The sequence below is a fragment of the Hemibagrus wyckioides genome, linkage group LG04 (assembly GCF_019097595.1).
Source record: "Hemibagrus wyckioides isolate EC202008001 linkage group LG04, SWU_Hwy_1.0, whole genome shotgun sequence".
Lineage (NCBI taxonomy): Eukaryota > Metazoa > Chordata > Actinopteri > Siluriformes > Bagridae > Hemibagrus > Hemibagrus wyckioides.
In genome coordinates this window covers 32086199-32109123 of record NC_080713.1, presented here as the reverse complement: position 1 = coordinate 32109123, position 22925 = coordinate 32086199, and the positions used below count along the sequence as shown (strand labels likewise).

Genomic DNA, 22925 nt, shown 5'->3' with positions numbered 1-22925 from the left:
GAAAGCTGGAGTCAGGTCCGGCTCTCCGCGCGTTCCTCTCCGCTTTACTGCTGAATGGTCACTAACTTACACCGGAACTATGTCGGTGTGCGCGAGGACAGCGTGAAGCTTCGATCTAGCCGTTAAATGAACCTGTTCAAGAAGAAATTCAATTCAGTTCAATTTAATTAATTTGTGTTTCAGTGCGCGAGACTCCAGAGACACGAGCCAAGTTTTTTAATCATTATTATTTTTCTTTTCTTTTTATATTTTTATATATATAAATATATATATATATAAATATTTCATCTACAAGTGTGAACGGGAAAAGGCAACAGTCATGTAAGTACAAAAAATGTGAAATTTATTCCCAGTTAAAGTGCGCGTGCATGTTTTCCGACTTTCGTGTATTTTTATTTTACGTTAAATTATTTTTACATTTACACACACACACACACACACACACAAGCATTTGACGTTTTTTTACATTGTGTGGGGGGGGCATCCATAAAACATCAATAAAACATCATTCGGTCATTTTCGGTATCGAGTTTAGCGTCTGAGCTGTAGAGTGAAGTGTGTTGTGTTTGAGCAGGTGGATCCGCTCCATGTCGCTGCTGCTGCTCGTAGAGAGCCGAGGCGCGCGCTCACACTTGGATCTGATCCCCCTGCGCGCGCTCTGTTTACATTAAACCCGAATTTAAGTCTAATTTTAATATTTCACCATTGCGATTTAAACTAGATTCGGTGTGTGTGTCAGGGAGTTGCGTGAATGTGTGTGTGTGCGCACGCGGGGGCGCGCGCCTGGAGTTTGATCCGAGCAACACACACGCGCGCACACACACACACTCGCACTCATTTGCGCGGTGTGAGGATCAGAAAGTGCTTCGGTTCATGACGATCGGATTTCAGTCTCGGGGCCTGAAATGGAGTCAGAGCTGAGCTAACACACACACACACACACACACACACACACACTTTATACATTCTCGCACACACACACACACACACTTCACCCTCATAGAGCTCAGTTTTCCGACGCGGATCCTCGGCCATGGGGTGAGTACACGCACACACACACACACACACACTGCTGCCTCGGACTCTTAACACTCTGACCTGCTTTTATTAGACTGGAGTTCAACACACTGAGCTGCAGATTTAAACTAACCTGCTTTTATTAAATCTTTAATTCACTTAACACACACACACACACACACTGCTGGTATCAGACTTAACACACCCTAACTTACTTGTATTAGACTCCACAGCTCTGTATCAGACATTTAATAATCTGAACACCGCCTACTGCACAAACTTCTGTTAGACTCAACACAGTCCAGATGTTTGTCCAGTCTTTAATCAGACTAACTGGAGTTAGACTTAACACCTGTACAATTTCGCGTCTGATCTCACTGTAGGACACGAGTCTGAGCTGTGTTTTTTTTTTTAGGATTAACACTCAGTCTAGTCTGGTCATTTTTATTCTAATTAACACACACACACGTACTGCGGTCAGAGTGTCCAGCATGACACTTAACATGGTCACTTCTACACTTTCCAACTATGCGAATTAACACTCTCCTGCTTCTGGTGTTTGTTTATTGGTTTCTGTTTTCACACAGCTTCTGTAAATAAACCCTTTTCATTTAACACCTAACGTCTAACCCACCTGTGTTCTAATAAACACTGCTATATCACTCAGTGTAGTGTTTAACACTGCTATATCACACTCAGTGTAGTGTTTAACACTGCTATATCACACTCAGTGTGGTGTTTAACACTGCTATATCACACTCAGTGTGGTGTTTAACACTGCTATATCACACTCAGTGTAGTGTTTAACACTGCTATATCACACTCAGTGTAGTGTTTAACACTGCTATATCACACTCAGTGTAGTGTTTAACACTGCTATATCACACTCAGTGTAGTGTTTAACACTGCTATATCACACTCAGTGTAGTGTTTAACACTGCTATATCACACTCAGTGTAGTGTTTAACACTGCTATATCACACTCAGTGTAGTGTTTAACACTGCTATATCACACTCAGTGTAGTGTTTAACACTGCTATATCACACTCAGTGTAGTGTTTAACACTGCTATATCACACTCAGTGTAGTGTTTAACACTGCTATATCACACTCAGTGTGGTGTTTAACACTGCTATATCACACTCAGTGTAGTGTTTAACACTGCTATATCACACTCAGTGTAGTGTTTAACACTGCTATATCACACTCAGTGTAGTGTTTAACACTGCTATATCACACTCAGTGTAGTGTTTAACACTGCTATATCACACTCAGTGTAGTGTTTAACACTGCTATATCACACTCAGTGTAGTGTTTAACACTGCTATATCACACTCAGTGTAGTGTTTAACACTGCTATATCACACTCAGTGTGGTGTTTAACACTGCTATATCACACTCAGTGTGGTGTTTAACACTGCTATATCACACTCAGTGTGGTGTTTAACACTGCTATATCACACTCAGTGTGGTGTTTAACACTGCTATATCACACAGTGTAGTGTTTAACACTGCTATATCACACAGTGTGGTGTTTAACACTGCTATATCACACTCAGTGTAGTGTTTAACACTGCTATATCACACTCAGTGTAGTGTTTAACACTGCTATATCACACTCAGTGTAGTGTTTAACACTGCTATATCACACTCAGTGTAGTGTTTAACACTGCTATATCACACTCAGTGTAGTGTTTAACACTGCTATATCACACTCAGTGTAGTGTTTAACACTGCTATATCACACTCAGTGTAGTGTTTAACACTGCTATATCACACTCAGTGTAGTGTTTAACACTGCTATATCACACTCAGTGTAGTGTTTAACACTGCTATATCACACTCAGTGTAGTGTTTAACACTGCTATATCACACTCAGTGTAGTGTTTAACACTGCTATATCACACTCAGTGTAGTGTTTAACACTGCTATATCACTCAGTGTAGTGTTTAACACTGCTATATCACACAGTGTAGTGTTTAACACTGCTATATCACACAGTGTGGTGTTTAACACTGCTATATCACACTCAGTGTAGTGTTTAACACTGCTATATCACACAGTGTGGTGTTTAACACTGCTATATCACACTCAGTGTGGTGTTTAACACTGCTATATCACTCAGTGTAGTGTTTAACACTGCTATATCACACAGTGTAGTGTTTAACACTGCTATATCACACAGTGTGGTGTTTAACACTGCTATATCACACTCAGTGTGGTGTTTAACACTGCTATATCACTCAGTGTGGTGTTTAACACTGCTATATCACACAGTGTGGTGTTTAACACTGCTATATCACACTCAGTGTGGTGTTTAACACTGCTATATCACACAGTGTGGTGTTTAACACTGCTATATCACACTCAGTGTGGTGTTTAACACTGCTATATCACACTCAGTGTAGTGTTTAACACTGCTATATCACACTCAGTGTAGTGTTTAACACTGCTATATCACACTCAGTGTAGTGTTTAACACTGCTATATCACACTCAGTGTAGTGTTTAACACTGCTATATCACTCAGTGTAGTGTTTAACACTGCTATATCACACAGTGTAGTGTTTAACACTGCTATATCACACAGTGTGGTGTTTAACACTGCTATATCACACTCAGTGTAGTGTTTAACACTGCTATATCACACAGTGTAGTGTTTAACACTGCTATATCACACTCAGTGTAGTGTTTAACACTGCTATATCACACTCAGTGTAGTGTTTAACACTGCTATATCACACTCAGTGTGGTGTTTAACACTGCTATATCACACTCAGTGTGGTGTTTAACACTGCTATATCACACTCAGTGTGGTGTTTAACACTGCTATATCACACTCAGTGTGGTGTTTAACACTGCTATATCACACTCAGTGTGGTGTTTAACACTGCTATATCACACTCAGTGTGGTGTTTAACACTGCTATATCACACTCAGTGTGGTGTTTAACACTGCTATATCACACTCAGTGTGGTGTTTAACACTGCTATATCACACAGTGTGGTGTTTAACACTGCTATATCACACAGTGTAGTGTTTAACACTGCTATATCACACTCAGTGTGGTGTTTAACACTGCTATATCACACTCAGTGTGGTGTTTAACACTGCTATATCACACTCAGTGTAGTGTTTAACACTGCTATATCACACTCAGTGTAGTGTTTAACACTGCTATATCACACTCAGTGTAGTGTTTAACACTGCTATATCACACTCAGTGTAGTGTTTAACACTGCTATATCACACTCAGTGTAGTGTTTAACACTGCTATATCACACTCAGTGTAGTGTTTAACACTGCTATCACACTCAGTGTAGTGTTTAACACTGCTATATCACTCAGTGTAGTGTTTAACACTGCTATATCACTCAGTGTAGTGTTTAACACTGCTATATCACACTCAGTGTAGTGTTTAACACTGCTATATCACACAGTGTGGTGTTTAACACTGCTATATCACACAGTGTAGTGTTTAACACTGCTATATCACACAGTGTGGTGTTTAACACTGCTATATCACACTCAGTGTAGTGTTTAACACTGCTATATCACACTCAGTGTAGTGTTTAACACTGCTATATCACACTCAGTGTAGTGTTTAACACTGCTATATCACACTCAGTGTAGTGTTTAACACTGCTATATCACACTCAGTGTAGTGTTTAACACTGCTATATCACACTCAGTGTGGTGTTTAACACTGCTATATCACACTCAGTGTGGTGTTTAACACTGCTATATCACACTCAGTGTGGTGTTTAACACTGCTATATCACACTCAGTGTGGTGTTTAACACTGCTATATCACACTCAGTGTAGTGTTTAACACTGCTATATCACACTCAGTGTAGTTTAACACTGCTATATCACACTCAGTGTAGTGTTTAACACTGCTATATCACACTCAGTGTAGTGTTTAACACTGCTATATCACACTCAGTGTGGTGTTTAACACTGCTATATCACACTCAGTGTAGTGTTTAACACTGCTATATCACACTCAGTGTTTATATGACTGCACTTGGTTTCCATAGTAACAGCGGGTGTGTACAGTGTAAAGGTGTTTAATTTTTGAGAATTTGTAAGGATAAGTGTGTTTATGTAACATGTCTGGAAGGAGTCTCCAATGTCGGTGAGGCTAGCTGAGAATTTTTAAGCATTGTTTAAAAACACACACACACACACACACACACACACACACACACTGTTTGCCAGGAACAGAATGTGTATTTTACATAAAATTCTAACTATTTTACTGATTAAGGAACTGCTGTGACCTTTAGGCTTTAGGCCACGCCCCCTACCCGACTCCAAAACTCCTGTTGTGTAGGTTTATACATCACAGCATATCATACAGACTCAGACACAGACACACAGACACACACACACACACACACACACACACCATGCTAAACTGGAGGCTATACACTCCTTAACACTTAGCAACATTAGACTGTAGCACACTGGACTCCTCTCAGCTGAGTGACTACTTTTGGCACTGAGGACATTTTATTTCTGGCCTTTACAGTTTAAGGTGTGTGTGTGTGTGTGTTGTATTTTGAGGTCACGGCCCTAGAAATGGCATGCACAGCCAAACTGAGAACAAGCTTAGGCATAGGTGTGTGTGTGTGTGTGTGTATATTTGTGTGTATGTGTGTGTGGCAGAAAGAATAAAACTGGTCAGGCACGTCAGAGCTAACAGACCAGTTGGAGGACTCATTCATTGCATAACAGCACACTGAAACTGACACACACACACACACACACACGACCAAACAATACACAAATAAACTGTAGACACCACCACAATGTGTGACTAAATCTCTCTGTAATCCACTGACAAACACTGTATAGAATCAGTGTGTTCATCAAATAATACAGGTTATGAGGGTGCGTGTGTGTGTGTGCGTACAAGATTGCGTGTGTGCCAGAGCATGTGTGTGCCAGAGCATGCATGTGTGCCAGAGCATGCGTGTGTGCACAAGAGTGCATGTGTGTATGTGAGAGCATGTGTGTGTGTGTGTGTGTGTGTGCGAGAGCCTGTGTGTGTGTGTGTGTGCGCGACAGTGTGAGTGTTTGTGCGAGAGCTCTGTGTGTGTGTGTGTGTGTGTGTGCGAGAGAGTGTGTGTGTGTGTGTATGAGAGTGTGTGTGTGTGTGTGCGTGTGCGAGAGTGTGTGTGTGTGTGTGTGTGTGTGTGTGCGCGAGAGTGTGTGTGTGCGCGAGAGTGTGTGTGTGCGCGAGAGTGTGTGTGTGCGCGAGAGTGTGTGTGCGAGTGTGTGCGCGAGAGTGTTTGTGAGTGAGTGTGAGTGTGTGTGCGAGAGTGTGTGTGTGTGTGTGCGAGAGAGTGTGTGTGTGTGTGCGAGAGAGAGTGTGTGTGTGTGCGAGAGAGTGTGTGTGTGTGTGCGAGAGAGTGTGTGTGTGTGCGAGAGAGTGTGTGTGTGTGTGCGAGAGAGTGTGTGTGTGTGTGCGAGAGAGTGTGTGCGAGAGAGTGTGTGCGAGAGAGTGTGTGTGTGTGTGTGTGTGCGAGAGAGTGTGTGTGTGTGTGTGTGTGCGAGAGAGTGTGTGTGTGTGTGTGTGTGCGAGAGAGTGTGTGTGTGTGCGAGAGAGTGTGTGTGTGTGCGAGAGAGTGTGTGTGTGCGAGAGTGTGTGTGTGTGTGTGCGAGAGAGTGTGTGTGTGTGCGAGAGAGTGTGTGTGTGTGTGTGCGAGAGAGAGAGTGTGTGTGTGTGCGAGAGAGAGAGTGTGTGTGTGTGCGAGAGAGAGAGTGTGTGTGTGTGCGAGAGAGAGAGAGTGTGTGTGTGTGCGAGAGAGAGAGAGAGTGTGTGTGTGCGAGAGAGAGAGAGTGTGTGTGTGTGCGAGAGAGAGAGTGTGTGTGTGTGCGAGAGAGAGAGTGTGTGTGTGTGCGAGAGAGAGAGTGTGTGTGTGTGCGAGAGAGAGAGTGTGTGTGTGTGCGAGAGAGAGAGTGTGTATGCAAGAGCAAGTGTGTGCCAGAGCGTGTGTGTGAGCACGTGTTTGTGCGTGAGAGCGTGTGTGCCAGAGCGTGTGTGTGTGTGAGCATGTGTTTGTTTGTGCGAGAGATCGTGTGTGCAAGAGCGTGTGTGAGAGCATGTGTGTGACAGTGTGTGGCTCTAGAGTAAGAGATAGGGGTCAGGGGTCACAGTGAAAGGTGGGTTCTAGAGTCAGAGTGAAGGTGATGTGATTACAGATCCTACCTCAGAGATGTTCTAGAGTCAGAGTGAAGGTCCGAGTCAGAGGTCAGTATTCTTTAGGTAACACTTTTAACACCTCAGGGTCACTGAGACAGGGTTAGTGGTGTGGAGCCAGTGCTGGGGTTCTTAGGGTAAAGTCAGGGCTCTAGGCTCAGGGTCAGTTTTGGGGGCTCTAATGGCAGGAGTGACTCAGAGGTCTGGGGTGGTAGAGGGTCAGTAATGAGTTCTGGATCAGAGAGCGGGGTGGTGTGGTCAGATTAAGTGTGTTGTAAAGTTGTCAGTGTGGGTCAGAGGGTGTATTTAGGGGGTTCTGGGGGTCAGTTTTGGGGACAAAGTCCGTTGGGTTTAGGACCAACATTTGACTGCTAGGGTCATAGTCATGTGGTCAGAGTTTAGGGATCAGTGGTCTGAGTTTCTGGTCAGTTTGTAATGAGGGGCGGAGCTAAGTGCTGCCCAAAGTGGATGTGTTCAGTGTGTATTGATGGCTGATTGATTCTCCTGCAGTGGGTCAGTCACGCCTGGGGCCTCTTCAGAGGTGTGGAGTTAGAGATTAACCACACACACACACTGTTAGGGAGTTAGAGTGTGTGTGTCTGTGTGTCTTTTTTTAAAGATTGGTTGACAGATGGAGGCTCCGCCCAGTCTGGCTTCAACTCAAAACTATAACCTGCTTATAGGTTGTGTGTGTGTGTGTTGCGTAAGCACACACTGCAGTAATATACCACCAAACACACACCATTAAAAATAAACTATAAGATTTTTGGATCATTTGAGAGAAACCTCCAGAGTTTTCTGTTCCTAAGCAGTCAGCATGCGGGTTCTACGGGGTGTGTGTGGTTCTCCCCCGCGACCTGCTCATTCCTTTGATTCCGGAACAGGTAGAACCGCATTTTTACTCTTAAGAATTTCCGGAATCTGGTACGTAAGTTTCAGTTCAGTGTGTGGATCTTCATTTCCATCCACACACACAAACACACACACACATTCAGAGCAGAAAGACGAGAGGAACAGGACAGAGGAGCTTCCAGGAGGAACCTGTGTCTCAAACCAGGACACCATGTTCCCTATGTAGTGGACACTCCTCCTGGTAGTCTGACTGATTCTAATCTGTTGAAATCACAGTGGAGTGTTGATGTGCACTATGTAGTGAACAGGGGGGTGTGGTTTGAGACACGCCCACAGTGTTAACACTTCCTCTGTCTCTGGGTTTCAGGGAGCAGCCGATCTTCACCACTCGAGCCCATGTCTTCCAGATCGACCCCACCACCAAGAAGAACTGGGTTCCTGCCAGTAAACAAGCCGTCACCGTGTCCTACTTTTACGACAGCACACGCAACAGCTACCGCATCATCAGCGTGGATGGGTCAAAGGTCAGAGAGACATTTTAACAGTCACACGGTTTCTCACTGATAAAAATCCCCACACCTCCACCCTAATTAAAACTCCAGGATCTCTGAATAAACATGAACATGCAAATGAGGACATGCCCCCAGGTCCCCATACCTTCCCTAATGTCTTTAACTAGCCAGTTAGCAAACCACTAGTAACCTAAATCAGATTAGCCTGTCCTGAAATACATCCTCAATCTCTCTCTGCTTTATTTAACAGCACCTCAAACCATCCAAATATAATTGCCCTGAGTTGCCATGACAACCATAGTCTGTCTATCACTGTTAGCTTCTTATCCAGCGTAGTGCACATGTAGTGTAGCTCTGGCCATCATCATCATCATCATCATCATCTGAGCTCTGATTTAATGATATCAGGACTTTAAAACTGTGTGCGTGTGTCTCTGTGAATGTGTGTCTCTCTCTGTGTATGTGTGTCTCTCTCTCTCTCTGTGTCTGTCTTTTTCTCTGTCTGTGCAAGTCTCTGCCTCTGTGTGTCTGTGCATCTCTCTCTCTCTCTCTCTCTCTCTCTCTCTCTCTCTCTGTGTGTGCATCTGTCTGTCTGTCTCTCTCCCTTTCTGTCTCTGTCTCTTTGTCTGTGTGTCTGTCTGTGTGTCTCTGCCTCTGTGTGTGTGTGTGTGTGTGTGTGTGTCCACTATAAATAATAAAATATGCTGATCATCTGCCCAGTGGTCAGTCACCTGCATGAATCTCAGTGGTTGGTGTTGGTTCATCATGTGGTCTAAACTCCACTTGTTCCTGAAGCAGAGGATCAGTGCTAATCACAGGAAGCTTCATAGATACACAGCCATGTTAACAATGTTGTGTAGTGTTGGGTGTTGTATAGTGATTTGTGGTGTTGTGTATTCATGTGTTGACATAGTGTTGTGTATTATTTATTGTGTAGTCATTTGTAATGGTGTGCAGCATTGTGCGGTGTTGTGTAATGTGTGTCACATAATGATTAGGTTGAAGTGTCATGTTGTGTAGTGTTGTAGTGTGGTGTCATGTTGTGTAGTGTTGTAGTGTGGTGTCATGTTGTGTAGTGTGGTGTCATGTTGTGTAGTGTTGTAGTGTGGTGTCATGTTGTGTAGTGTGGTGTCATGTTGTGTAGTGTGGTGTCATGTTGTGTAGTGTGGTGTCATGTTGTGTAGTGTTGTAGTGTGGTGTCATGTTGTGTAGTGTTGTAGTGTGGGTTCATGTTGTGTAGTGTGGTGTCATGTTGTGTAGTGTGGTGTAGTGTGGTGTCATGTTGTGTAGTGTGGTGTCATGTTGTGTAGTGTTGTAGTGTGGTGTCATGTTGTGTAGTGTGGTGTCATGTTGTGTAGTGTTGTAGTGTGGTGTCATGTTATGTAGTGTTGTAGTGTGGTGTCGTGTTGTGTAGTATTGTAGTGTGGTGTCGTGTTGTGTTCTGTGGTGTGGTGTTGTGTAGTGTTGTAGTGTGGTGTCGTGTGGTGTGGTGTGGTGTTGTGTAGTGGTGTACTGTGGTGTCGTGTTGTGTAGTGGTGTGGTGTAGTGTGGTGTCGTGTTGTGTTCTGTGGTGTGGTGTTGTGTAGTGTGGTGTCGTGTTGTGTAGTGTAGTGTGGGTTCATGTTGTGTAGTGTTGTAGTGTGGTGTAGTGTTGTGTTCTGTGGTGTGGTGTTGTGTAGTGTGGTGTCATGTTGTGTAGTGTAGTGTGGGTTCATGTTGTGTAGTGTTGTAGTGTGGTGTAGTGTTGTGTTCTGTGGTGTGGTGTTGTGTAGTGTGGTGTCGTGTTGTGTAGTGTAGTGTGGGTTCATGTGGTGTCGTGTGGTGTAGTGTGGTGTCGTGTTGTGTAGTGGTGTAGTGTGGTGTAGTGGTGTAGTGTGGTGTAGTGTTGTAGTGTAGTGTACTGTGGTGTCGTGTAGTGTTCTGTGGTGTTGTGTAGTGTGGTGTCGTGTTGTGTAGTGTAGTGTGGGTTCATGTTGTGTAGTGTGGTGTAGTGTTGTGTTGTGTAGTGTGGTGTCGTGTGGTGTAGTGTTGTAGTGTGGTGTCATGTTGTGTAGTGTGGTGTCATGTTGTGTAGTGTTGTAGTGTGGTGTCATGTTATGTAGTGTTGTAGTGTGGTGTCGTGTTGTGTAGTATTGTAGTGTGGTGTCGTGTTGTGTTCTGTGGTGTGGTGTTGTGTAGTGTTGTAGTGTGGTGTCGTGTGGTGTGGTGTGGTGTTGTGTAGTGGTGTACTGTGGTGTCGTGTTGTGTAGTGCTGTGGTGTGGTGTAGTGTGGTGTCGTGTTGTGTTCTGTGGTGTGGTGTTGTGTAGTGTGGTGTCGTGTTGTGTAGTGTAGTGTGGGTTCATGTTGTGTAGTGTTGTAGTGTGGTGTAGTGTTGTGTTCTGTGGTGTGGTGTTGTGTAGTGTGGTGTCGTGTTGTGTAGTGTAGTGTGGGTTCATGTTGTGTAGTGTTGTAGTGTGGTGTAGTGTTGTGTTCTGTGGTGTGGTGTTGTGTAGTGTGGTGTCGTGTTGTGTAGTGTAGTGTGGGTTCATGTTGTGTAGTGTTGTAGTGTGGTGTAGTGTTGTGTTCTGTGGTGTGGTGTTGTGTAGTGTGGTGTCGTGTTGTGTAGTGTAGTGTGGGTTCATGTGGTGTCGTGTGGTGTAGTGTGGTGTCGTGTTGTGTAGTGGTGTAGTGTGGTGTAGTGGTGTAGTGTGGTGTAGTGTTGTAGTGTAGTGTACTGTGGTGTCGTGTAGTGTTCTGTGGTGTTGTGTAGTGTGGTGTCGTGTTGTGTAGTGTAGTGTGGGTTCATGTTGTGTAGTGTGGTGTAGTGTTGTGTTGTGTAGTGTGGTGTCGTGTGGTGTGGTGTAGTGTGGTGTTGTGTAGTGTTGTAGTGTGGTGTCGTGTTGTGTAGTGTTGTGTAGTGTGGTGTCATGTGGTGTCGTGTTGTGTAGTGTTGTAGTGTGGTGTCGTGTTGTGTAGTGTGGTGTAGTGTAGTGGTGTGGTGTACTGTGGTGTGGTGTTGTGTAGTGGTGTCGTGTGGTGTAGTGTGGTGTTGTGTGGTGTTGTGTAGTGTTGTAGTGTGGTGTCTTGTTGTGTGGTGTTGTAGTGTTGTGTAGTGTGGTGTAGTGTCGTGTTGTGTAGTGTAGTGGTGTGGTGTACTGTGGTGTCGTGTTGTGTTCTGTGGTGTTGTGTTGTGTTCTGTGGTGTGGTGGTGTGTAGTGTTGTAGTGTGGTGTCGTGTGGTGTAGTGTGGTGTTGTGTAGTGTTGTAGTGTGGTGTCGTGTGGTGTTGTGTAGTGTTGTAGTGTGGTGTCGTGTGGTGTGGTGTACTGTGGTGTCGTGTTGTGTTCTGTGGTGTGGTGTTGTTGTGTTCTGTGGTGTGGTGGTGTGTAGTGTTGTAGTGTGGTGTCGTGTGGTGTAGTGTGGTGTTGTGTAGTGTTGTAGTGTGGTGTCGTGTGGTGTTGTGTAGTGTTGTAGTGTGGTGTCGTGTGGTGTTGTGTAGTGTTGTAGTGTGGTGTCGTGTTGTGTAGTGTGGTGTCGTGTTGTGTAGTGTTGTAGTGTGGTGTCGTGTTGTGTAGTGTTGTAGTGTGGTGTCGTGTTGTGTAGTGTTGTAGTGTGGTGTCGTGTTGTGTAGTGTTGTAGTGTGGTGTCGTGTTGTAGTGTGGTGTCGTGTTGTGTAGTGTTGTAGTGTGGTGTCGTGTTGTAGTGTGGTGTCGTGTTGTGTAGTGTTGTAGTGTGGTGTCGTGTTGTAGTGTCGTGTAGTGTTGTAGTGTGGTGTCGTGTTGTGTTGTGTAGTGTTGTAGTGTGGTGTCGTGTTGTAGTGTCGTGTAGTATTGTAGTGTGGTAGTGTGGTGTCGTGTTGTGTAGTGTTGTAGTGTGGTGTGGTGTCGTGTTGTGTAGTGTTGTAGTGTGGTGTCGTGTTGTGTTGTGTAGTGTTGTAGTGTGGTGTTGTGTTGTGTAGTGTTGTAGTGTGGTGTCGTGTTGTGTTGTGTAGTGTTGTAGTGTGGTGTCGTGTTGTGTAGTGTTGTAGTGTGGTGTCGTGTTGTGTAGTGTTGTAGTGTGGTGTAGTGTTGTAGTGTGGTGTCGTGTTGTAGTGTGGTGTCGTGTGGTGTAGTGTTGTCGTGTGGTGTCGTGTTGTAGTGTGGTGTCGTGTTGTGTAGTGTTGTAGTGTGGTGTCGTGTAGTGTAGTGTGGTGTAGTGTGGTGTAGTGTGGTGTAGTGTGGTGTCGTGTTGTGTAGTGTTGTAGTGTGGTGTCGTGTTGTAGTGTCGTGTAGTGTTGTAGTGTGGTGTCGTGTTGTGTTGTGTAGTGTTGTAGTGTGATGTCGTGTTGTGTAGTGTTGTAGTGTGGTGTCGTGTTGTGTAGTGTTGTAGTGTGGTGTCGTGTTGTAGTGTGGTGTCGTGTTGTAGTGTGGTGTCGTGTTGTGTAGTGTTGTAGTGTGGTGTAGTGTTGTAGTGTGGTGTTGTGTAGTGTTGTAGTGTGGTGTCGTGTTGTGTTGTGTGGTGTGGTGTTGTGTAGTGTTGTAGTGTGGTGTTGTGTAGTGTTGTAGTGTGGTGTGGTGTAGTGTTGTAGTGTGGTGTGGTGTTGTGTAGTGTTGTGTAGTGTTGTAGTGTGGTGTGGTGTTGTGTAGTGTTGTAGTGTGGTGTCGTGTTGTAGTGTGGTGTAGTGTGGTGTCGTGTGGTGTCGTGTTGTGTAGTGTTGTAGTGTAGTGTGGTGTCGTGTTGTGTAGTGTGGTGTAGTGTGGCGTCGTGTTGTGTGGTGTGGTGTTGTGTAGTGTTGTAGTGTGGTGTGGTGTTGTGTAGTGTTGTAGTGTGGTGTCGTGTTGTAGTGTGGTGTCGTGTTGTAGTGTGGTGTCGTGTTGTAGTGTGGTGTCGTGTTGTGTCGTGTTGTGTAGTGTTGTAGTGTGGTGTCGTGTTGTGTAGTGTTGTAGTGTGGTGTCGTGTTGTGTAGTGTTGTAGTGTGGTGTCGTGTTGTGTAGTGTTGTAGTGTGGTGTCGTGTTGTAGTGTGGTGTCGTGTTGTAGTGTGGTGTCGTGTTGTGTAGTGTTGTAGTGTGGTGTAGTGTTGTAGTGTGGTGTTGTGTTGTGTTGTGTGGTGTGGTGTTGTGTAGTGTTGTAGTGTGGTGTGGTGTTGTGTAGTGTTGTAGTGTGGTGTTGTGTAGTGTTGTAGTGTGGTGTGGTGTTGTGTAGTGTTGTAGTGTGGTGTGGTGTTGTGTAGTGTTGTAGTGTGGTGTGGTGTTGTGTTGTAGTGTGGTGTTGTGTAGTGTTGTAGTGTGGTGTCGTGTTGTAGTGTGGTGTAGTGTGTTGTAGTGTGGTGTCGTGTTGTGTAGTATTGTAGTGTGGTGTCGTGTTGTGTTCTGTGGTGTGGTGTTGTGTAGTGTTGTAGTGTGGTGTCGTGTGGTGTGGTGTTGTGTAGTGGTGTACTGTGGTGTCGTGTTGTGTAGTGCTGTGGTGTGGTGTGGTGTAGTGTGGTGTCGTGTTGTGTTCTGTGGTGTGGTGTTGTGTAGTGTGGTGTCGTGTTGTGTAGTGTAGTGTGGGTTCATGTTGTGTAGTGGTGTAGTGTTGTGTTCTGTGGTGTGGTGTTGTGTAGTGTGGTGTCGTGTTGTGTAGTGTAGTGTGGGTTCATGTGGTGTCGTGTGGTGTAGTGTGGTGTCGTGTTGTGTAGTGGTGTAGTGTGGTGTAGTGTTGTAGTGTAGTGTACTGTGGTGTCGTGTAGTGTTCTGTGGTGTTGTGTAGTGTGGTGTAGTGTTGTGTAGTGTGGTGTCGTGTGGTGTGGTGTAGTGTGGTGTTGTGTTGTGTAGTGTTGTAGTGTGGTGTTGTGTAGTGTGGTGTCATGTGGTGTCGTGTTGTGTAGTGTTGTAGTGTGGTGTCGTGTTGTGTAGTGTGGTGTAGTGTAGTGGTGTGGTGTACTGTGGTGTGGTGTAGTGGTGTCGTGTGGTGTAGTGTGGTGTTGTGTAGTGTTGTAGTGTGGTGTCGTGTGGTGTTGTGTAGTGTTGTAGTGTGGTGTCGTGTGGTGTTGTGTAGTGTTGTGTAGTGTTGTAGTGTGGTGTGGTGGTGTGTAGTGTTGTAGTGTGGTGTCGTGTGGTGTAGTGTGGTGTTGTGTAGTGTTGTAGTGTGGTGTCGTGTGGTGTAGTGGTGTGGTGTACTGTGGTGTCGTGTTGTGTTCTGTGGTGTGGTGTTGTGTTGTGTTCTGTGGTGTGGTGGTGTGTAGTGTTGTAGTGTGGTGTAGTGTGGTGTTGTGTAGTGTTGTAGTGTGGTGTCATGTGGTGTTGTGTAGTGTTGTAGTGTGGTGTCATGTGGTGTTGTGTAGTGTTGTAGTGTGGTGTCGTGTGGTGTTGTGTAGTGTTGTAGTGTGGTGTCGTGTTGTGTAGTGTTGTAGTGTGGTGTCGTGTTGTGTAGTGTTGTAGTGTGGTGTCGTGTTGTGTAGTGTTGTAGTGTGGTGTCGTGTTGTGTAGTGTTGTAGTGTGGTGTCGTGTTGTGTCGTGTTGTAGTGTGGTGTCGTGTTGTGTAGTGTTGTAGTGTGGTGTCGTGTTGTAGTGTGGTGTCGTGTTGTGTTGTGTTGTAGTGTGGTGTCGTGTTGTAGTGTGGTGTCGTGTTGTGTAGTGTTGTAGTGTGGTGTCGTGTTGTAGTGTCGTGTAGTGTTGTAGTGTGGTGTCGTGTTGTGTTGTGTAGTGTTGTAGTGTGGTGTCGTGTTGTGTTGTGTAGTGTTGTAGTGTGGTGTCGTGTTGTGTTGTGTAGTGTTGTAGTGTGGTGTCGTGTTGTGTAGTGTGGTAGTGTGGTGTCGTGTGGTAGTGTGGTGTCGTGTTGTGTTGTGTAGTGTTGTAGTGTGGTGTCGTGTTGTGTTGTGTAGTGTTGTAGTGTGGTGTCGTGTTGTGTTGTGTAGTGTTGTAGTGTGGTGTCGTGTTGTGTTGTGTAGTGTTGTAGTGTGGTGTCGTGTTGTGTAGTGTTGTAGTGTGGTGTCGTGTTGTGTAGTGTTGTAGTGTGGTGTCGTGTTGTAGTGTGGTGTCGTGTGGTGTAGTGTTGTAGTGTGGTGTCGTGTTGTGTAGTGTTGTAGTGTGGTGTCGTGTTGTAGTGTGGTGTCGTGTGGTGTAGTGTTGTAGTGTGGTGTCGTGTTGTGTATTGTTGTAGTGTGGTGTCGTGTTGTAGTGTGGTGTCGTGTTGTGTAGTGTTGTAGTGTGGTGTTGTGTGGTGTCGTGTTGTAGTGTGGTGTCGTGTTGTGTAGTGTGGTGTCGTGTAGTGTGGTGTCGTGTTGTGTAGTGTGGTGTAGTGTGGTGTAGTGTGGTGTCGTGTTGTGTAGTGTTGTAGTGTCGTGTCGTGTTGTAGTGTCGTGTCGTGTTGTAGTGTGGTGTCGTGTTGTGTAGTGTTGTAGTGTGATGTCGTGTTGTGTAGTGTTGTAGTGTGGTGTCGTGTTGTGTAGTGTTGTAGTGTGGTGTCGTGTTGTAGTGTGGTGTCGTGTTGTAGTGTGGTGTCGTGTTGTGTAGTGTTGTAGTGTGGTGTCGTGTTGTGTTGTGTGGTGTGGTGTTGTGTAGTGTTGTAGTGTGGTGTTGTGTAGTGTTGTAGTGTTGTAGTGTGGTGTTGTGTAGTGTTGTAGTGTGGTGTGGTGTTGTGTAGTGTTGTAGTGTGGTGTGGTGTTGTGTAGTGTTGTAGTGTGGTGTCGTGTTGTAGTGTGGTGTCGTGTTGTAGTGTGGTGTAGTGTGGTGTCGTGTTGTAGTGTGGTGTAGTGTGGTGTCGTGTTGTGTAGTGTTGTAGTGTGGTGTCGTGTTGTGTTGTGTGGTGTGGTGTTGTGTAGTGTTGTAGTGTGGTGTTGTGTAGTGTAGTGTTGTAGTGTGGTGTGGTGTTGTGTAGTGTTGTAGTGTGGTGTGGTGTTGTGTTGTAGTGTGGTGTTGTGTAGTGTTGTAGTGTGGTGTCGTGTTGTAGTGTGGTGTTGTGTAGTGTTGTAGTGTGGTGTTGTGTTGTGTTGTGTGGTGTGGTGTTGTGTAGTGTTGTAGTGTGGTGTGGTGTTGTGTAGTGTTGTAGTGTGGTGTGGTGTTGTGTAGTGTTGTAGTGTGGTGTGGTGTTGTGTTGTAGTGTGGTGTTGTGTAGTGTTGTAGTGTGGTGTCGTGTTGTAGTGTGGTGTTGTGTAGTGTTGTAGTGTGGTGTTGTGTAGTGTTGTAGTGTGGTGTGGTGTTGTGTAGTGTTGTAGTGTGGTGTGGTGTTGTGTAGTGTTGTAGTGTGGTGTGGTGTTGTGTAGTGTTGTAGTGTGGTGTCGTGTTGTAGTGTGGTGTGGTGTCGTGTTGTGTAGTGTTGTAGTGTGGTGTCGTGTGGTGTCGTGTTGTGTAGTGTTGTAGTGTGGTGTAGTGTGGTGTCGTGTTGTGTAGTGTTGTAGTGTAGTGTGGTGTCGTGTTGTGTAGTGTGGTGTAGTGTGGTGTCGTGTTGTAGTGTGGTGTTGTAGTGTGGTGTGGTGTTGTGTAGTGTTGTAGTGTGGTGTCGTGTTGTAGTGTGGTGTCGTGTTGTAGTGTGGTGTCGTGTGGTGTCGTGTGGTGTAGTGTGGTGTCGTGTTGTGTAGTGTTGTAGTGTGGTGTCGTGTTGTAGTGTCGTGTAGTGTTGTAGTGTGGTGTCGTGTTGTGTTGTGTAGTGTTGTAGTGTGGTGTCGTGTTGTGTAGTGTTGTAGTGTGGTGTCGTGTTGTGTAGTGTTGTAGTGTGGTGTCGTGTTGTAGTGTGGTGTCGTGTTGTAGTGTGGTGTCGTGTTGTAGTGTGGTGTCGTGTTGTGTAGTGTTGTAGTGTGGTGTCGTGTTGTGTAGTGTTGTAGTGTGGTGTCGTGTTGTAGTGTGGTGTCGTGTTGTGTAGTGTTGTAGTGTGGTGTAGTGTTGTAGTGTGGTGTTGTGTAGTGTTGTAGTGTGGTGTTGTGTAGTGTTGTAGTGTGGTGTCGTGTTGTGTTGTGTGGTGTGGTGTTGTGTAGTGTTGTAGTGTGGTGTTGTGTAGTGTTGTAGTGTGGTGTTGTGTAGTGTTGTAGTGTGGTGTGGTGTTGTGTAGTGTTGTAGTGTGGTGTCGTGTTGTAGTGTGGTGTCGTGTTGTAGTGTGGTGTCGTGTGGTGTCGTGTGGTGTCGTGTTGTGTCGTGTTGTGTAGTGTTGTAGTGTGGTGTCGTGTTGTGTTGTGTAGTGTTGTAGTGTGGTGTCGTGTTGTGTTGTGTAGTGTTGTAGTGTGGTGTCGTGTTGTGTTGTGTAGTGTTGTAGTGTGGTGTCGTGTTGTGTAGTGTTGTAGTGTGGTGTCGTGTTGTAGTGTGGTGTCGTGTTGTGTAGTGTTGCACTGTGTAGTGTATTGATGTACAGTGAGCAGCTCTGTGTGTGTATGTGCGTGTGTCTCTTGTGTGTCTGGCGCGTGTGTCTGGTGTGTGTGTCTGGTGTGTGTCTGGTGTGCTTGTGTCTGGCGTGTGTCTGGCGTGTGTGTGTCTGGTGTGTGTCTGGTGTGCGTGTGTCTGGTGTGTGTGTCTGGTGTGTGTGTCTGGTGTGTGTGTCTGGTGTGTGTGTCTGGTGTGTGTCTCTTGTGTGTCTGGTGTGTCTGGCGTGTGTGTGTCTGGTGTGTGTCTGGTGTGTGTCTCTTGTGTGTGTGCGTGTGTGTGTCTGGCGTGTGTGTGTCTGGTGTGTGTCTGGTGTGTGTGTGCATGTGTCTGGTGCGTGTGTCTGGTGTGTGCGTGTGTGTTTTGTGGTGCATAATGAAATTAGGAAGCAAAGTAATAAAGTTTGTGGTCCCCAGTGTGGAGTGTTGGAGTGTTTCCATAGCAACGCTGATGAAGCACTGAAACAAAAATGTTCATCAGTGTCACGTTTATGTGAGAAAGATTTTCAACTTAGAGTAGTGTGTGTGCGCGTGAGTGTGTGTGCGCTTGAGTGTGTGTGCGTGTGTAAAATGCGACTCTGAGGACTTTGATGTTTCAGGATGAACGTGCCTTTCTGCACTGCGTGTACACTTTGTTGCCATGGAGACATTCCCCGGTGTGGGGACAGTGATGCCGTGTCAGTGTTCAATACACACACACGCACACACACTCCACCTGTCTCCTAACAGCACCTGCTGCTCTCACTACCTCTGTCAACATGACTGATGGACTCAGGAGGAAATGACACACACACACAGGAACCATTTTGTGATCTTTCTGATCGTAATCAGTATGAAGATTATCCTTTATGATAATCAGTGGTGGTCAGTGGTGGTGTTTAGGAGTCAGTGTTGTTGTGTGGTTCTGCTCCTCATGGTTAGGAGGGTTACTTCTAGATGGAGTTCAGACTTCTGCAGTCAAAATCAGTAGGGTGTGTGTGCGCGTCTCTCTGTGCGTGTGCGGACATCTCTGTGCGTGCGCGCGTCTCTCTGTGTGTGGGCGGGCGTCTCTGTGCGTGTGCGCGTCTCTCTGTGCGTGTGCGGACATCTCTGTGCGTGCGCGCGTCTCTCTGTGTGTGGGCGGGCGTCTCTGTGCGTGTGTGCGGGCGTCTCTGTGCGTGGGCGGGCGTCTCTGTGCGTGTGTGCGGGCGTCTCTGTGCGTGTGCGCGCGTCTCTGTGCGTGTGTGCGGGCGTCTCTGTGCGTGTGTGCGGGCGTCTCTGTGCGTGGGCGGGCGTCTCTGTGCGTGTGTGCGCGTCTCTGTGCGTGTGTGCGCGTCTCTGTGCATGTGCGTTTGTGAGGGCGTCTCTGTGCGTGTGTGCGGGCGTCTCTGTGCGTGTGTGCGTCTCTGTGTGTGTGCGCGCGTCTCTGTGTGCGTCTCTGTGTATGTGCGCGCGCGTCTCTGTGTGTGTGTGTGCGTCTCTGTGTGCGCGCGTCTCTGTGTGTGTGCGCGTGCGTCTCTGTGTGTGTGTGCGCGCGCGTCTCTGTGCGCGTGCGCGCGCGTCTCTGTGCGCGTGCGCGCGCGTCTCTTTGCGCGTGCGCGCGCGTCTCTGTGCGCGTGCGCGCGCGTCTCTGTGTGTGTGCGCGTGTGTGTGCGCGTCTGTGTGTGCGGGCGTCTCTGTGCGTGTGCGCGGGCGTCTCTGTGCGTGTGCGCGGGCGTCTCTGTGCGTGTGCGCGCGTCTCTGTGTGTGTGCGTGCGTCTCTGTGTGTGTGTGCGCGCGTCTCTGTGTGCGTCTCTGTGTGTGCGCGCGTCTCTGTGTGCGCGCGTCTCTGTGTGTGTGCGCGCGTCTCTGTGTTCGTCTCTGTGTGTGCGCGCGCGTCTCTGTGCGTGTGCGCGCACGTCTCTGTGTGTGTGCGTGCGTCTCTGTGTGTGTGTGCGCGCGTCTCATCTGTGTGTGTGCGCGCGTCTCTGTGTGTGTGTGCGCGCGTCTCTGTGTGTGTGCGCGCGTCTCTGTGTTCGTCTCTGTGTGTGTGCGCGCGTCTCTGTGTGTGTGTGCGCGCGTCTCTGTGTGTGTGTGCGCGCGTCTCTGTGTGTGTGCGCGCGTCTCTGTGTTCGTCTCTGTGTGTGTGCGCGCGTCTCTGTGTGTGTGTGCGCGCGTCTCTGTGTTCGTCTCTGTGTGTGTGCGCGCGTCTGTGTGTGTGCGCGCGTCTGTGTGTGTGCGCGCGTCTGTGTGTGTGCGCGCGTCTGTGTGTGTGCGCGCGCGTCTGTGTGTGTGCGCACGTCTGTGTGTGTGCGCGCGTCTGTGTGTGTGCGCGCGTCTGTGTGTGTGCGCGCGTCTGTGTGTGTGCGCGCGTCTGTGTGTGTGCGCGCGTCTGTGTGTGTGCGCGCGTCTGTGTGTGTGCGCGCGTCTGTGTGTGCGCGCGTCTGTGTGTGCGCGCGTCTGTGTGTGCGCGCGTCTCCGTGTGTGTGTGCGCGCGTCTCCGTGTGTGTGTGCGCGCGTCTCCGTGTGTGTGTGCGCGCGTCTCCGTGTGTGTGTGTGCGCGTCTCCGTGTGTGTGTGTGCGCGTCTCCGTGTGTGTGTGCGCGTCTCCGTGTGTGTGTGCGCGTCTCCGTGTGTGTGTGCGCGTCTGTGTGTGTGCGCGTCTGTGTGTGTGTTTGCGCGTCTGTGTGTGTGTTTGCGCGTCTGTGTGTGTGTTTGCGCGTCTGTGTGTGTGTTTGCGCGTCTCTGTGTGTGTGTTTGCGTCTCTGTGTGTGTGTTTGCGTCTCTGTGTGTGTGTTTGCGTCTCTGTGTGTGTGTTTGCGTCTCTGTGTGTGTGTTTGCGCGTCTGTGTGTTTGCGCGTCTCTGTGTGTGTGTTTGCGCGTCTCTGTGTGTGTGTTTGCGCGTCTCTGTGTGTGTGTTTGCGCGTCTCTGTGTGTGTGTTTGCGCGTCTGTGTGTGTGTTTGCGCGTCTGTGTGTGTGTTTGCGCGTCTGTGTGTGTGTTTGCGTCTCTGTGTGTGTGTTTGCGCGTCTCTGTGTGTGTACGTGTCTGTGTGTTTGCGCGTGTCTGTGTGTGTGTGCGTGTCTCTGTGTGTGTACGTGTCTCTGTGTGTGTACGTGTCTCTGTGTGTGTGTGCACGTCTGTGTGTGTTTGCGCGTCTGTGTGTGTGTTTGCGCGTCTGTGTGTGTTTGCGCGTCTGTGTGTGTGTTTGCGCGTCTGTGTGTGTGTTTGCGTCTCTGTGTGTGTGTTTGCGTCTCTGTGTGTGTGTTTGCGCATCTGTGTGTGTGTTTGCGCATCTGTGTGTGTGTTTGCGTCTCTGTGTGTGTGTTTGCGCGTCTCTGTGTGTGTGTTTGCGTCTCTGTGTGTGTGTTTGCGTCTCTGTGTGTGTGTTTGCGTCTCTGTGTGTGTGTTTGCGCATCTGTGTGTGTGTTTGCGCATCTGTGTGTGTGTTTGCGCATCTGTGTGTGTGTTTGCGTCTCTGTGTGTGTGTTTGCGCGTCTCTGTGTGTGTTTGCGCGTCTCTGTGTGTGTGTTTGCGCGTCTGTGTGTGTGTTTGCGCGTCTGTGTGTGTGTGTTTGCGCGTCTCTGTGTGTGTGTTTGCGCGTCTCTGTGTGTGTGTTTGCGCGTCTCTGTGTGTGTGTTTGCGCGTCTCTGTGTGTGTGTTTGCGCGTGTCTGTGTGTGTGTTTGCGCGTCTGTGTGTGTGTTTGCGTCTCTGTGTGTGTGTTTGCGCGTCTCTGTGTGTGTGTTTGCGTCTCTGTGTGTGTGTTTGCGCGTCTCTGTGTGTGTACGTGTCTGTGTGTTTGCGCGTGTCTCTGTGTGTGTACGTGTCTCTGTGTGTGTTTGCGCGTCTGTGTGTGTGTTTGCGCGTCTGTGTGTGTGTTTGCGCGTCTGTGTGTGTGTTTGCGCGTCTGTGTGTGTTTGCGCGTCTGTGTGTGTGTTTGCGCGTCTGTGTGTGTGTTTGCGCGTCTGTGTGTGTGTTTGCGCGTCTGTGTGTGTGTTTGCGCATCTGTGTGTGTGTTTGCGCATCTGTGTGTGTGTTTGCGCATCTGTGTGTGTGTTTGCGTGTCTCTGTGTGTGTGTTTGCGTCTCTGGGTGTGTGTTTGCGTCTCTGTGTGTGTGTTTGCGCATCTGTGTGTGTGTTTGCGCATCTGTGTGTGTGTTTGCGCGTCTGTGTGTGTGTTTGCGCATCTGTGTGTGTGTTTGCGCATCTGTGTGTGTGTTTGCGTCTCTGTGTGTGTGTTTGCGCGTCTCTGTGTGTGTGTTTGCATCTCTGTGTGTGTTTGCGTCTCTGTGTGTGTGTTTGCGCATCTGTGTGTGTGTTTGCGCATCTGTGTGTGTGTTTGCGCATCTGTGTGTGTGTTTGCGCATCTGTGTGTGTGTTTGCGCATCTGTGTGTGTGTTTGCGCATCTGTGTGTGTGTTTGCGTCTCTGTGTGTGTGTTTGCGCGTCTCTGTGTGTGTGTTTGCGTCTCTGTGTGTGTGTTTGCGTCTCTGTGTGTGTGTTTGCGTCTCTGTGTGTGTGTTTGCGCGTCTCTGTGTGTGTGTTTGCGTCTCTGTGTGTGTTTGCGTCTCTGTGTGTGTGTTTGCGCATCTGTGTGTGTGTTTGCGCATCTGTGTGTGTGTTTGCGCATCTGTGTGTGTGTTTGCGTCTCTGTGTGTGTGTTTGCGCGTCTCTGTGTGTGTGCGTCTCTGTGTGTGTGCGTCTCTGTGTGTGTGCGTCTCTGTGTGTGTGCGTCTCTGTGTGTGTTTGCGTCTCTGTGTGTGTTTGCGTCTGTGTGTGTTTGCGTCTGTGTGTGTGTGCGTCTCTGTGTGTGTGTGCGTCTCTGTGTGTGTGTGTGTGTGTGTGCGTCTCTGTGTGTGTGTGTGTGTGCGTCTCTGTGTGTGTGTGTGTGCGTCTCTGTGTGTGTGTGTGTGCGTCTCTGTGTGTGTGTGCGTCTCTGTGTGTGTGTGCGTCTCTGTGTGTGTGCGTCTCTGTGTGTGTGCGTCTCTGTGTGTGTTTGTGATAATTACACTCTGTCCTGATCTTAATGACTGTGTTGTATCACTGCAGCTGTCTCTGCTCTGTGGAGATGTTCTTGTCTTTGTTCCTCTGAGAG

At 47.7% G+C, this 22925-nt stretch overlaps 1 protein-coding gene across 2 annotated transcripts in view; it reads left to right on the top strand.

Annotated features, from left to right (window-relative positions):
- The first annotated feature begins 32 nt into the window (after nt 1-32).
- The window catches only part of homer2 (homer scaffold protein 2), a 59453-nt gene continuing 36560 nt past the window's right edge, over nt 33-22925 (top strand). Inside the window, exons 1-2 of one of the 2 annotated variants that reach the window (XM_058387463.1) lie at nt 33-321; nt 8444-8600. In XM_058387463.1, the coding sequence (XP_058243446.1) occupies nt 320-321; nt 8444-8600 (159 nt within the window). In that variant the 5' untranslated portion in view covers nt 33-319. Of the gene's footprint in view, nt 322-802; nt 1039-8443; nt 8601-22925 lie in introns of those variants that run through there. The other variant, XM_058387462.1, reaches the window with a different exon arrangement.